At 33.8% G+C, this 16,036-nt stretch overlaps 1 protein-coding gene across 8 annotated transcripts in view; it reads left to right on the forward strand.

Annotated features, from left to right (window-relative positions):
* The window catches only part of LOC135223644 (unconventional myosin-XVIIIa-like), a 1,035,943-nt gene that overhangs the window by 813,881 nt on the left and 206,026 nt on the right, over nt 1-16,036 (forward strand). For all 8 annotated transcript variants that reach the window (XM_064262281.1, XM_064262286.1, XM_064262283.1 and 5 more), the window contains one exon: nt 15,193-15,321. In XM_064262281.1, coding sequence (XP_064118351.1) covers nt 15,193-15,321 — 129 coding nt within the window. The remainder of the gene's footprint in view (nt 1-15,192; nt 15,322-16,036) is intronic.

Below are 16,036 nucleotides of genomic sequence, written 5' to 3' on the forward strand. Positions count from 1 at the left end.
TACAAAGCCACTACAAAGCCTTGAGCTCCAACTTCATAAAGATTTGAGGAAATCATGATGTCGGTTAGCGGGAAAAGGCCGGCAAGGTGATCTCGTTCTACAAATGCTAGTTCATGACGTCTCCTTCAGCTCCTTGTGTTTTATATATATATATATATATATATATATATATATATATATATATATAATATATATATAATATATATATTAATATATATATATATATGTATATATATATGTAATATATATATAATATATATATATATATATATATATATATATATATATGCAGAATCTACTGGTCATTTTACCAGATACATATGTACTAAATGTGATAACCCACAATGCCCTGTTAACTTCTCAAATTTTGTTCTTTTTTGGATACGCTTGTCACTACAAAGCCTCGAGATCCAACTTCAAAGAAATATAAAAGAAATCATGATGTCTGGAAGCGGGAAACGATCCCGCGAACGAATCCGCTATACAAGAATCACGACGAGGTGACCTCGTCGTTTCCCGCTACCGAACATCATGATTTCTTTCATATTTCTTTGAAGTTGGATCTCGAGGCTTTGTAGTGACAAGCGTATCCAAAAAAGAACAAAGAATTTGAAAAAGCATTGTGAGTTATTACATTTATATATATATATATATATATATATATATATATATATATATATATAATAGGGTGTATATGTATGTATATATTTGTAATATGTGTATATATGTATATATAAATTTTTGTATATATGTTTAATATATATATGTATATATATATATATATAGTATATGTATATATATATAATATATATATATATATATATATATATATATAATAATAATAGTATGTGTATGTATGTATATATAGTATATATATATAAAAAAAGTATATATATATATATATATATATATATATATATATATATGTATGTATATGTATATGTATGTGTATATATATATATATATATATATATATCTATATATATATATATATATATATATATATATATATATATATATAATGTTGTGTGTGCATATGATGTATATATATCAGCAATAAGTCACCAAACAGCACGTGACAAATATGTACGTAAATAGCCACATCCACATAAAAGGTGAAAAATTAAAAACCTGGTCCTTAACTTTTTCACCTTTCATAGTTGGCTGTTTAACTTTTTTATTATACATACATATTATATACATATATATATTTATCATATATATACATACATCTATATATATATCATATATGTGCACACATATGTCTATATATAATGTATACACACATATATATATATATATATATATATATATATATATATATATATATATATATAATATAATTATATGTATATAATGACGAAGTGCCAAGTGTCTGGTTACTACACTTACCAATCATGAAATAATTACCTCACAACTGCCAGACACCTGAACCTTCATCACAAGTAAAATACGACATAATACTCTAAAGGCAATAGTGATCCCTTAAACAACTTATCAATATTGCAGAAAATCAGACTAAGTTCATTAAAACAGGTGTGAGGTAATCTTATATGTAATTAAATTAATTAAAGGGCATCATTCCATCAGCAGCTTTAAAAGTCTAAGTATTTCCCTTATTTTAAAAGTATAAGTACTTCCCTGATTCTAACTCACTTCAATTAAATTGAAGGAAAACTGCTCAATTACCACTGCATTTCTACCCAAACCAAACTGGTGAAAAAGAAAACACTTATGAAAATTTAGAATGCAAAAATTTATTATTAAACTCAAAATTTATAGTTGAACTTCACAATATCAGGGAAATTTACTGTTACTTGAAAACAACGTAAAGTTTAATTCATTTTTGAATTAATTATTAAGCAAAATTAAATCAAAATTAATTTATCACAAAAATCAAGAAAATTAATCCAATTGAAATTCAAAAGTGTTAGGTAATAACTAAAATTTTGAAATTAATTCAGAAGTGCTAAGCAGCAATAAAACTTGAAAAGAATTCTAAGTAAATGCAAATTAATTCACAAGTGTTAAATTCAATTAAATATGAAATGATTAATTAATGAAAACAATTAAGTTAATCAAATGAAACCACAGAAAAATGTGGTAATCACCCAGAACATAATTATAAAAAAACACTTAAAGAAAAATGGACAAATGCATAAAGAATTACTTCAACAAGAAAAATGGATAAATGCACAAAAAATCACTTCAAAAAAAATAAACAGAACATAAAGATTTGCAATGTGTGAAAATGAAATAGTTTCACCAAACCACTGTAAAAATCAGTTTTTAAGTTCCAACTTATAATAACACATTACCTTGGTCCCAACTATGTTTCTGCTGCAGCTAGCTTCAAAATTCACCACATTAAGAAAATTCACCATATTTCAAAAAAAGGAAAAGGCCCCGTTACACACTTGTACAATGTTTGCTCAGATTCCTCAATAAGCACTAGCAATATTAAATAATTCTAAGAAACATGAAATCTAAAATTTACGGTTGACCAATCTCTAAGTATAAAATACTTGTCAGTGTGAAATAAAAAATATCTCGCACGAGAGAGAGAGAGAGAGAGAGAGAGAGAGAGAGAAATCCTTATGCCAGGTTTCAAAGCTCAGATTGAAAACACATCACTCTTGTAAAACAACTGATCAGTGTATCTCGGCCTAAAATGGTTGGGTGTTAAGACCTTATTTACGGCCGTAACTTCAACGGTTCTTGTCTCTACTCAGAATTTGCGGTCAGTAAAAATACAATACAGCGACTTAGGAACAAAAGAACAAACACCTCACCAAAAGTTACAATATTTATTTATACAGAAAATATAATGTTTGGTAAAGATAATAATAAAAATGAATATATATATCAAGGGAAAAACCAACCTTAAGATCTTTAAAAGATCACCTACAGCTAAATCAAACCCTAAACCAAGAAATAGGAAATTTTAAAAATCGCAACTTTGGGAAGGTACCTTACAAATCACTGGCCAGATAAAACTAACCTAGGAAACTAAGTTAGGCAGAAGGAAGCAAGAGAAAATAAATTGGGAAACTTAATATTATTCTTACCTAACGCATACAAACTAACTTGCGCTCAAAACTTAACTTAGTAACCAGAATATATGTTGTTAAGAATAATTATAATAATTTAAAAACCTTCAGTTAATAAACAAAATACGAAAATAACCTTACAAATTTAAAATAAGGAATAAACACGAGGGGCTTAGTGGAACATCTTATCAGGCCATACAAGGTCCAGTAGACCTTACTGCATACAGGGGCGTGCAAATCTTTGTTTTGGGTTGCCTACAGGCATTGGAGCTTGAGCAAATTGACCCTTTCATCAGCGTCAGTGAGCTCTTGAAACTCATGGAGATAAGTATGGCGGCTATCTACAGGTATGGGAAGTTTTTATAGCTATTTAAGACGATCGTGGATTGCTGTGTACAGGTACACAGCAATCCACGATCGTCTTGAATAGCTATAAAACTTCCCATACCTGTAGATAGCCGCCCTACTTATCTCCATGAGTTTCAAGAGCTCACTGACGCTGATGATACGGGCCAACTCGTTCGAAATCCTTTCGACAAACGAGGAAAGGGGCGTGACTGGCGGATGCCGCGTGTGACCAAACATCAGCAACCACACAGAGGGCAGCGAAGGATTAGATAAGCCGTGATCCGAAATATAATCTTCTTACAAAAACTCATAAAGTCAGTGGCAAAGCGTCAGGCTGTGAGGAGGAACTCGAACTAACTCATTCATGTATCATCACCCTTAAGATCAAGCCATCACTCAAGTCAACACAGCTCATAGGAAAGAAAAACTACGATCGATAATAAGGCACTTCAGTCGTTCACTAATACCGGGGGAGAAGGTGGTAAACAAAACGCCTAAGAAAAAACAAAACAAAACTGCGAAGTCATATGACTCCCTTACAGAGTTCATCAAACTAAGAAAGAGCTTAAATATACGAGAAACGATACTAGCTTATTAATAAACTTAAAGTAAAACAAGATCAAAAGGTTGGACACAATTATTAACAAATTATAATTAACAAATTATAATGAAATTACTTTAATATTGGTTGAAAGATTTTGGGAACCAGAGACAGCTGACATCATAAAGATTCTTTTTCAAAACAATAAGTAGAGAGAAAGTGAGATTACAATCATAAGTAACATTGATTATTACATGATTTAAGACAATAAAAGTTTTTCAAAGTAAAAGATATGATTACAGAATCTTCTCGAATGAAATTACTATGAGATTCAGGGCATCTGTAACACGGTTTTTTCGCAATAACTTTTTATCTATGCATTTCATAAATGTAACGCTTATTCAGAATACACATATATACATAAATTTTGACTGTATTCTGCATTACGTAGGTTGAATAAATTTGGTACTTACAATGTAAAAGTGACTTTTTTTGAAGACGGGCCAACTTACTCAGAGAAAAGGTTTCGAACGCACTCGTTACGTAACTTATGACAGCATTTCTTCCCTCTTTCTCGGTGGATGATTGGCTATACGTAACAAAGGCTATACCTCTGGCAACAATGACAAACAAATTTAAATACAAGCAAAGCAGTACACCTTTATGAACTCTGAAACCTCTCCACTGATAATTGTCATAATGAACAAACCAACAAAATGTGTTAATGAATACAAAAATACTTCGATTATTAGTCTAACTCCCAAAATAAGTTTCCTAAGAAATTACAGTCTGCTTTATAGGTCACAATCAGATTAACAAGATGTAGGGAACAGATGGTAATTAAAAAAAAAACATAGTAGACAAGCTTGATTTGATAACTGCTATATCTAATGTCATGCAATTTTTATTTATTGGCTATCTACTTATTTACTGAAAAGAAAAAAAAATAGCCGGTACCCCGTATTTTGGCTTTAAACCTTCACGAATAATTATCGTCAGAATGATAACTTCATGAGGCTCCACCCACTTTCGCCTCGTTATAATTCAGGATAACACTGAAGGTTATCATGGGCATTGTTGGATTAGAAAATTTAACTTCTGGCTATAAAAACTCATTTCTCAAGTAGTTGTAAGAAGTGCTAAATGATCCTCAAGGATCCCAGCAGTTGGCCTAAACGTTTAATTCATGTATATTAGTGCTATACTGTTGCGGTACTACTGCTACAGCAGTATTACTACGCTAGCACAGATACCCCACCCACATCTATGTATCGTTCCGCCATTCATAAAGTCTTTGGGTTTCAGAGCCGATGGAACAAGGTGAATGGGTTTCTGTCTAGTGGATGGGCGGCGCAACATTTCGTCAAAAGGTGTTAACTTTGCTTACGTAATGAATGTTTTTCGACTCTTGGCTCGTAACCATTGGCCATGGCGTCGGCTAGATAATTTTTACTCTATAAAAATTAAAACTATCGGGTTTAGGTCATTGATAATGCTGACAAAATTTGTGTGTGGTTGTAAAATATATATATGTCAACTTTCAGCTACATCCGATGCTTTGACAAGGAGCAAAGTCCAAAAAACCGTGTTACAGAGGCCCTGAATCTCATAGTAAGTTTCTTCATTTCCTTGAGTGGCGTCACAAACTTGCCACTTGAACATTTAAGCTACTTACAAGTCAAGAGATATAAGAGTTAATTTACCAGTAACATTAGATAGTTTTCAATACAAAAAACATCTCTAACTACTTATATGAAATGAAGGGTATCAGACGTATGTGAAATGTTTTAAGCTTACGAAAGATGATGCAATCCTTCACATGATTTCTCGACAAAGGCAATAGTCTGAAACAAGCCACAAGTGTGCATGGTTGTTTACAAATAAAAAAAAAAAATTGGAATCACTTGGTCCCAATTGGTGACATCTATTTTCCTGCTTCGAGCAGACAATCCCATTTTCTCTTTCTTCTCACATTCTGTGTTAATCTTGGCTTTTAAATTATATTATGCGAAATCTAAGCATACATTATTAGAACATACTAACTCTAAGCAAATTAAGGAATCTGAAAATATTGCACACAATGTTACAACACTTCATACAGTTAAGGAGAATATGATATGCATTGCGAAAGCAACAGCATATAAGTGTATATATATATATATATATATATATATATGTGTGTGTGTGTGTGTGTGTGTGTGTGTACGTACTTGTTTATAAACGAGAGATGAATGGTCCACGATACTTTAACAAAATTAAGTCGATGTTTAAAAATTGTATTTTTCCTGACTATATTCAGTTATCTCGACTGTATATTTGTAGTAGTTATTGCTCTTGGCCTAGAGGAGTTAGACGAAAAGATCACATTATATACATATGTATATATATATATATAATTATATATATATATATATTATATATATATATATATATATATATATATACATATATCCATTGGGTAGCGTTTCTTTCCAGAATTCTAGGTGATCTGGAATGAAGTACTACCCAATAAGTTGTTCGTTTATTTTCAGTTTGTTTATATTTATTTTTCCTTCTTCACCATTGTTGTATGTGTACCTTTAGTTTAGTTAGTGAAGAAGTCACAGAAGGGTGGGCGAAGGTATAGACACTGTACATAGGTTTACAAATGCATTTAGTTTTTATAAACAAGAATATTACTGTGGATCTTTCTCTTGATAACTGAGAAACACGATACGTTGTTTTTATATTTCACGCTCATCACATCATCGCGACATTTTATTCACAAACATTAAGTTGCAAATATCGTTTAATATCCAATTCACTCTGCTTTGGGATTATCACCGAACTGGAATTATAACTGATTAATGATTCGGTAACCAGGGAGACTCGAACGTTCGGTAGTACGTATCGAACCACCAGGCAACTAATCGTTTATTATTGATTATTATAACCCCCTTCGGTGATATTCTTGAAGTAGATATTAAACGATATTTGTTGCTTAATGTGGAATTTATTCAGCGATAATAGAATTGCCGGCCGACGGGCACGAACCATCGACATCTTCAATTCCAGGACTGGCAATCCTGGAATTGAAGATGTCGATGGTTCGTGCCCGTCGGCCGGCAATTCTATAATCGCTGAATAAATTCCCCTTCGGTTAAACATATATGAAAATATATTAATTCCGAGGTAGAGCGAATTAGATATTAAAGGACATTTGCAGCTCGATATATATATATATATATATATATATATATATATATATATATATATATATATATATATATAATAAAATAGCCCATAAAAACACCAAAATATAGAGAGGAAAGTACTATATTTCAGAGACTGCTGTCTCTCTCTTCAGGTATATGAATGAGACGATTAAAAGAGTAACGCACACCCTTGGGAAATCCAACCCTTTTGCATTTACCTACCCAAACACCTTAGCCAAATCCCTGATTAACGTCCAACAAAAGACATCTCCCAAGGACTCTGGGGTCTATGAGATCCCTTGCCAAGACTGTGACCAATCTTACATAAGATTTACAGGTAAATCACTTCCCCAGAGATTAATACAACACAAACGGTCAGTTAGGTATGGACAACAGAACTCGGCTATTTTCAACCATATAAATGAACATAACCATAGAATAAACTGGAATTTGTCACATGTAATTTATAGCAGCAACTGCCGGTACAAGAGTCAAATGATGGAATCGGCCTTAATAAAAGAGAAGCAGGTAATGAACATCTCAAAAGGAGCATGGATTTCGGATGTCGTCGACGAAGTGTTTATTCAACCAACGCTTAAGAAGATTAAAGGAAGATTATCAGCGGGGGTGACCTAAATTGGCTTACTTGTGGGACCGGATCTCTTGGTATAAAATACCACCTTTTCTGTAAACGTTTTTCTCATTCATATACCTGAAAGAGAGAGACAGCAGTCTCTGAAATATAGTACTTTCCTCTCTATATTTTGGTGTTTTTATGGGCTCCTTTTATTAGATGGAATTCTGTTGTTACAGAACATTTTACCAGTCATATATATATATATATATATATATATATATATATATATATATATATATATATATAATATATATATATATACACACATACATACAAACACTCATCAGTTACAAATTCTTGTTTTCCAACCGTTTTCATGTTCATAAGCACTGCCCTGCTAGCATTTAGTATATCATGAATTTCTACCACTTTGTATCATACCTCTGATAATGGCTTAGCAATAAAGCCTACACTGGTCAGGGTCTGCAACCTTTTTCATTATCAGAGGTATGATACAAAGTGGTAGAAATTCATGATATTACTAAATGCTAGCAGGGTAGTGCTTATGAACATGAAAGTGGTTGGAAAACAAAAATTTGTACCGGATAAGTGTTTGTAGACTGAGTCCTGCCCTTGTTAGTGACAGGTCAAATTTGACAAATCCTCGGTGACTGACCCCGCTCCCCTGTTTTCCCGAACTTTGCTGTACCTTCTTTGAATTTAAACTCGGTGTAGTATATTTTATGAGATTAATGGCAAATCATATCTGCCATAGCGAAGGGACAAACATCTTGTGTATAGAAGAGTTTATTACCTGACGTTTAGCGACTTTCCAGTCGCATTTTCGAGACTGAAATAATTTTAGTCACTAAATATATTGCATTGAAAACACTAAAACGCAGAAAATTTATAACGAGAATGAGATAAGAAATAGAATCAACATAAAAATACACATAAAACCCACTTGAGCAGTGGAAGTGAGAAGACAAAGAAAAAAATAATAAAAACAATGACAAGAAGTCTAAAACACAAATTAGGCCACAAACAATTCCGTAGATTCCAGCTGGGTATTTCACTCTTTACTTTTCCAACGACTTTTAAGTCTTTATATTCTATGTAGGAGGATACGAACCCTCAGCAGCCTCCTCATGCGTCCGACATAGGCCCAATGGTCACATCCAGGGTCCGTGGTCGCATCCTGGGCACGTACAGTATACTTCTATTCTTAATTGTACTCAGCATTCGAAGACAGGACAGGGCTGCGACAGTCCTTAAAGGGACAAATTTCTGAAATACAGGCCGACTTTTTCCCCCTAAATATAATATTATTATGTAGTAGGAGAGGAAAATAGCATACATTTTCATTATTGGTGGAGTAAAGATCATGCGTGGTTTATTTATTTTTCATTCAGCATGTTCCTTAGAGCCCTCGAAAACAGCCTCGAGGGAAACCAGTTGCCCTTAAAATATTTTGATGTTAGCAGAATTTGCTGGTGCAAAGCAAACCAGTTCGATTTATAAGAAAAAGCTCAGAGGAGAAGAGTCGAAATACCATTAATCTTGAAGTTAACAAAAGCAAAAGCTGTAAAAGTTCATACCAAGTCCTGTAAAAAGATTCTTCCTAATAAGTACAGTATAAAAGCCTTTGTTATCCCTCGAAACAAGGTCCCAAAAAGATCATTTATTGCCCTCCTCCTTATTCAAGGTAAACTATACATTTGTGTGCTGTCTACAAACAAATTCTAGAAAATAAATCTGCCTCACTATAGTACCGAAAAAGCGGGAACTTGTATCCGCGTACCTTACCATAAAACAACAAGTGGAAGAAGCTTCCTCAAGGAAGACCATCAGTATTAAGAAACTTCTTTGCATAACGCGTTAAACTTGTCGTGTCCAGCACGGCCAGTTCTAAAATTTATTGAAAGAATTGCTTGTTAAAACCATTAAAAAGAGAATCTGCATCAGAAAATAATTTGAATCATTTGCTTAAAATAATCTCTATAGTCTCTTCCACAGGAATATATATGGTGAAGAGTGATTCTAGTACATCAAGGCTTACCATAAATATATTTGAATCATGGCACAAAATCTCTTCCCTTCAGTTTGGAAGAATTCGTTAGTTAAGGAGTAGTGATATTTCGTCAAAAACATCGCCAGTTCATAGTTCGGGGTGTTAAGTGATGGTAAAATAGGTCTTAGGGGGACTCAATCCTTGCGTATTTTAGGGAGACCTTACGAAATACCATATAAGGACCCCAAAGAAAATAACTCCCGATAAATATTTCCGCTGGTCACCTTTTCTAGTTTAAGAGTTCTCAAATACCTGTTATCTTGTGTTAGATTTCATTTATGAAGATCGGGAATACCAAATTTTTCAAATTTCATACTATTATTTGAAATAACTTCCATTTTTATGTAATATTTTTTGTCTAAGATACCCTTACCTTTATTAGGTCTTGTACTAAAGATATCCTCGTCCTTTGCGAGTCCTTTCAGGAGTTCGTAATAATCTTTCCTGAAAAAAAGAAAAGTCGACGTGCAGACCAAAATGAGTCGGGCGATAAACAATTGTGTAGAGCAGGGGTGGCCAGACTTTTGGACTCCGAGATATGCTCAGGAGACTAAAAGTCTTTTACGATCTACCTTACTACATAAACACACATTATTAGGTGGGGGAAAAAATGTTCAAATAGCGCCATAGTACGATAAAATATGAGTACAATTGCCTCACTTATATATATATATATATATATATATATATATATATATATATATATATATATATATATATATATGCTTGTGTTTTTGTGCGTTTATGTAGGATTGCAAGGGAACGGCGATCGACCAAGCAAGTGGCCGCGATCGACTGTTTGGCCACCTCTGCAGAGGTTGTCTGGGTGTTGTCTAATGAGGGAATGGTAGTTAATAGACTCCTCGAAGGAGTTCATGAAATTTTTGGAAAATGTTGGGCCAAGGGCGCTCCCTATTGCCATCCCTTGCACTTGGCTAAAAGAAACATCATTGAAAATAAAGGCAGTATCCCGCTCGGCCAATTGTAGAAACGTGGTCTGTTAAAGTGATTGAGAACGGGATCGTCACTGGGAAAAGGTTTCCTTACAGTGATATTAATAGTCTCCTCCATAACTTTGATGTCTAGTCCCTGTCACTAATTTACCTGTGCGTGTTGAGGAGACGTATTATTATCATAAAAATTTCCATGAAAGGTAAATTTGCAGTCTTTTATACACAGGTTGATTCAAGTAGTATTAGCCGGCATGGAAAATTTATAATTAAGCAGTTTAGCGACTAACCTATCAAGCCAATGTTTAACGAGTAGTTTCAATAAAAGTCTGTTGAAGCGAAGATGCCCAAACAACACAAAATTTCTTAACGCGTCTTTTCCTCGGAACCATATTTTTAGCTTATTGAAATTGCTATTACCTATTGGGTTAAATCTGGAACAGAATATGTTTCTCGATCAGGTAACCTAGCAAATATTTTACTAAAATAGTCACCTTATTCATCAAAACTAAGTGAATTGTCAGCCTTCGTTTTTTTTTTTTTTTTTTTTTTTTTTTTTTTTCAAATGGATTGAAAAGCCTACTGGCAACCTTGGAATAACATCTTGCAGAAGAAACACCTTTTACTCTACTCTTACAAATGTTAAATGTTGTTATTCTTTGAAACATTGCAAATTTTCGTTAACGTAACCTTGAAAGAAAAGGACCCAAACATTTTTTTGCAACAGACACAGCAGACTTTTATAAAGGATAATTTGTAGATTTTACCATTTATTGACAGATTTTTCTCTTTACAGAGGATTTTTCAAAAATTCAGTGTTTTTGTTGTTTCTAAAAATTCATCACCTATCAAATCCATTTTAATAAAGAACTCACCATTTGATAACGTAGGTTATATTTATGACATTCCATGTAAAGACTAATAAGAAATATAGCTGTCAAAGTAGTAAAATGGTGTCTGCTATACTTAATCAACGCCCTCTTTGTGCATATGGTTAATTATAATCATTCCATTGACTGGGGGAATTCTAGGGAGGTATTGGTTCGCAGATTTTGTAAAAATAAATATGAAATAAATTTTATTAAAACTCAAGGCAGTTTACATTATTAGTATTATGAAAGGTTTAAAAGTACTGGATTGTTGGACTATGAATGGTATTTTTCAACAATTCAAGATACATACTTTCATTTTTACGTATCCTGGTTTTTAGGACCGCTCTGTGGACTTTTTTTGTATACGTGCATAACCTCTAGGTACTGATGACTTATTATTATTTCCTTCTGGCTCTCTTGTAATATATATATATATATATATATATATATATATATATATATATACGTATATATATTTGTGTATATAATACATGTATACATATTGTGTGTATATATATTATATAGTACACACACACACATATATATATATCATATATATATATATACACTTATACATACAAACGTACGTACATGTATGCACACGCACACATGATCTTTGTGTTGAAAATTCCATGATTGCGTCATAAGGACAAGATGAAATTTAAGTTGGCGTGGGAGGTTAGGAAGAGTAAAGAAAAACAGTAAGTGGTCGGATGAAGAAAGAAAAAATAAGATTATATTAGGTGCATTTGAATGGCACCTGCTGATATGAAGGATGATGAATCTGGTAGTCAAGAGAGAGAAAAGTACAGAAGTACTACTATAGAGTGAAGAATGAGGACTAAGAGAAGAATCTTATTAGCAGTAAGATCTTGGAAAAAAACATGCAAATAGAGATGCTGCTGAAATGAATGCAATCTTGGGTTGATGAAGTATTTTTAAGATTTTTTTTTATTGGAGGACAGAAGAGAGTGCAAACAAGAGAGATCCACTTAGATTTTTTTCATTATATATAGATTCTGTAGAGGAGTTTTCCCAGCTGCACAGACTAACGATGAGATATCGTTTAGTTTTGGTTACCAAATTCGGTCCAATTTTTTCCTCTAATTTCCTGTGTGCCAGTTATCAAACCTTCATGTCGACCTCATCCGTCCCCGACTCAGGAACTCCCGTTTCGTTTGGGCGTCCTCACTGTTTTGTTGTCTCCTTTTGCAGTTAGTTTCTCTCATGTATATAGGTATTGTAGGAGGAGGAGGACGAGGAGGAGGAGAGAGAGAGAGAGAGCGAGAGAGAGAGATTCAGGTGGTTTGTAGCATCCGTTAGCCATTTCTTCCCACAATTACTGAGTGAAAATCAGTAGTCCTTGGTTCTCTGACGGAAACTTTCATCCATTAAAAGGGCTTCTGGTTCGCCTAGCTAGTTCTTCAAGTATTCTTCAGCGGACCTTAAAGATTAGCAAAAGCCATTGACTTGAAAGGAAGTTATATTTTGCTGGGTTTACACACACACTCTCTCTCTCTCTCTCTCTCTCTCTCTCTCTCTCTCTCTCTCTCTCTCTTCAAAATCTTCAACTTTCCCTCCGTCTTATTCAAAACACCTGTCACAGTTCACCAGCCACGATAAAAAAGTGTGTAAAATGGGAAAAACGTCCAGTTTTTGTTGCTAAAAGGATTTCTTGGTATCTAAGGCGTTGTTTTGTTTTTGACGGAATCGTGTTAAAAGTGTCAACAGTAACCATAGCTATGTATCAAATTTGAAATTTAAATTGATGCTCTCAATCAAGAATGAAAATACTATAAGGGATATGTGATGATGTGCATGAAGATCGGGCTTGTTAATGCTAGGACCTCTATTTTGATTTATATGTCGAGATTGTAGAAAAAAAAAACACAGTATATGACGTGTGGATGGTGTCCCATTATTTGGGCAGAACTTTGGCTTCATTTCTTCAAGGTTCTTGATTTTCTGGAGGCCCTGTCCGAAAATTTCTTGCAAAGAATTGACTATCAGGTAGTTGTTTAGACTCCTAACAATACTGTATTTTTTTTGATCCGCGTTGCTTTCTTCAAAGGACATAATCTGGACAACGCAAATGCTGAGCCAGGCAAATCAGAAGTATTTTATAAAGCTGTTTGGCGACCTTTTCAGGTTTGCAGTTATTGCTAATCAGTGCTGTACTTTCATCGTGTTTTAAAATAAGAATGAGGCTTGGTTATCTCACAGTTCAACTTTTGTTTGATAATTAGTTGGGTTGGTTGTCGTAGAACATTTTAAAGTAAGTTTGCGCTTTAATGTTTCAATTTTTATTTTTCCTCTCTCTCTCTCTCTCTCTCTCTCTCTCTCTCTCTCTCTCTCTCTCTCTCTCTCTCTCTCTCTCTCTCTCTCTCTCTCAGATGGAAATAAATGGATTCTCCCAGTTTAATGGGAATAATTACGTAATTCAGAGATGGATGTGTCAAATGTAGCAAAAGTCGTACTTTCAAAAATTTCAGTGAGGGTGTAGTAATTTGTCTTGCGTGTTAAGCTAAGTAATTTGTCATATGTCGAAGGTATATGCTGTTATAAAGTGATAAAGAAAGACATTGCTTTCTCTATCGAAATTCTATATTCGAAACTTTAAAACGATAAAAGTCCATCGGTGAAAACGATAAAAATAAGTATTAAAAGTGCGTTAGGGGTCTTGAAAGGATAAGGACCTTTCAGTTATTGTAATGTAATAGATAAAACGCCTGGAATATTTTCTTGGTTGGAGGAACAAACTGAATGACTTGACTCTGGTCCAGGATGAGAGGGAAACGAGCACTGTATTCATGGTTTTGAATAGAGGCACTTGGTCATTCACATGCATAGATTTCTGATTAGGGCATGTACGTATTTACCTACTACTGCTACAAATCCCATCGCAATTGTCTTAGCCACAGGGATTGCTATCGTTCAAGGTTTTTGACAGCGTGATTAAGATGTGTGGGTTGTTTTTGATTTTCTGTTTACCATGTTGCCTGAACCAAGGTCTTTATGGTGGTGGTAATATTTTAAGTAACTAAAGGAAGACAAGCGTAGTGTCGTTGCTCTTCTGATGCCTTTCTTACTAAGTGTAAGTTCACCAAAAAGTTTTTTGAAAGTTTTTTATGTCTGGTTCAGGTGTCAAAGTCCAGGGTTTTTGAGCTAAAAATAATTCTGTTATATAGTTTTGTTGTGGTTTATTCTGTTGAAAACGAAGATAAAAAAACTGAAATGGCGCTCTTTCTTTTTTCAGTTTGAACCTTAATATAAACTAAGTTACGCAAATTAGTTTATTTGGTGACTGTTTCAGTTTTAATTTAAAAAGGATGTCCTTTTTATATGCAGTTTGAATTTTGCTTTACACCTGTTCTGTCATTTTTTGGATTGTCTCCTCCTTTAAGATATAGTGAATACTTGAAAACTAGGCACTTAAGAATGTTATCAAAGTAGAATGATTTTTAAGTCGTTTTATAATGTGTAATTGATTTTGATACATACTACACTGAGAGCAACAAGGTATTGGTTCATTTGTGTAGAAAGACTTGCGGTAAGAGAAGTGCATCAATCAGTGGTTTCATCATTTCAGATCTTCTTCCGAACGGGCGCCATCAGCCGATTGGAGGAGCAGCGAGATTTGGTCCTCGCCGATCAGATTACTCACTTCCAAGCACACTGCCGCGGCTACTTGGCCAGGAAGAGACTCGAGAAGAGAAAGGTAATGGATGCATGGCTTGTCTCGAACAGTCTTTTATTTCATGCACTTAACACAATGTGCGAAAACCTGAGTCTCATAACTGTGATCTTGATGAGGTTGCTCAATAAGCTACATATCGTTACCTATTCAGGCGGTCCAGGGATTCGCGTCCCTCTCGTCAATACAGAGTCAATCAACGTCATATTTGACAGCAGTGGATTCTTGTAAATATCTATGTGGGTGTTAAGCTTATACCCTCATTGTGTCAGTGACATGCTCTTATAATCGAAAGCTTTACCTTCATCATATGCTTCTATGCTCACTGCATGGCAAACATAAGTTACTTAATTTCGAATTATGTTTATGATTGTAGTTTCCTTTCTGTACATTTAATGAAACACTATGGAATGAATATTGACAGTAGGTCATATAATTGCGTTTAAAAACTCATTGTTAAAGGCTATAATGCAAGGGTCAGTAGGAATGGCAAAATTCATTATCGCAAGATGCAACTTTTTTATTCGTTCTCTCGTCCTTACCGAGTGCTCTTTTGACCGCCCCTCTCTTCATGCTGTATTTCATTTGATTAAATATTGTCCGTGGAATCAGTGAATAATACAGTACAGGTAGGATCATTTTCAGTTCTCCTCTTTGTTCACAGTTCTGTTCTTCATGTGATTTCCCTGAAGTTTCGTGAAAGAATTCGTATTCACCCATTTCATGAATGTATCGTGTT

This window comes from Macrobrachium nipponense, chromosome 10 (assembly GCF_015104395.2).
Source record: "Macrobrachium nipponense isolate FS-2020 chromosome 10, ASM1510439v2, whole genome shotgun sequence".
Taxonomy (NCBI): Eukaryota; Metazoa; Arthropoda; class Malacostraca; order Decapoda; family Palaemonidae; genus Macrobrachium; species Macrobrachium nipponense.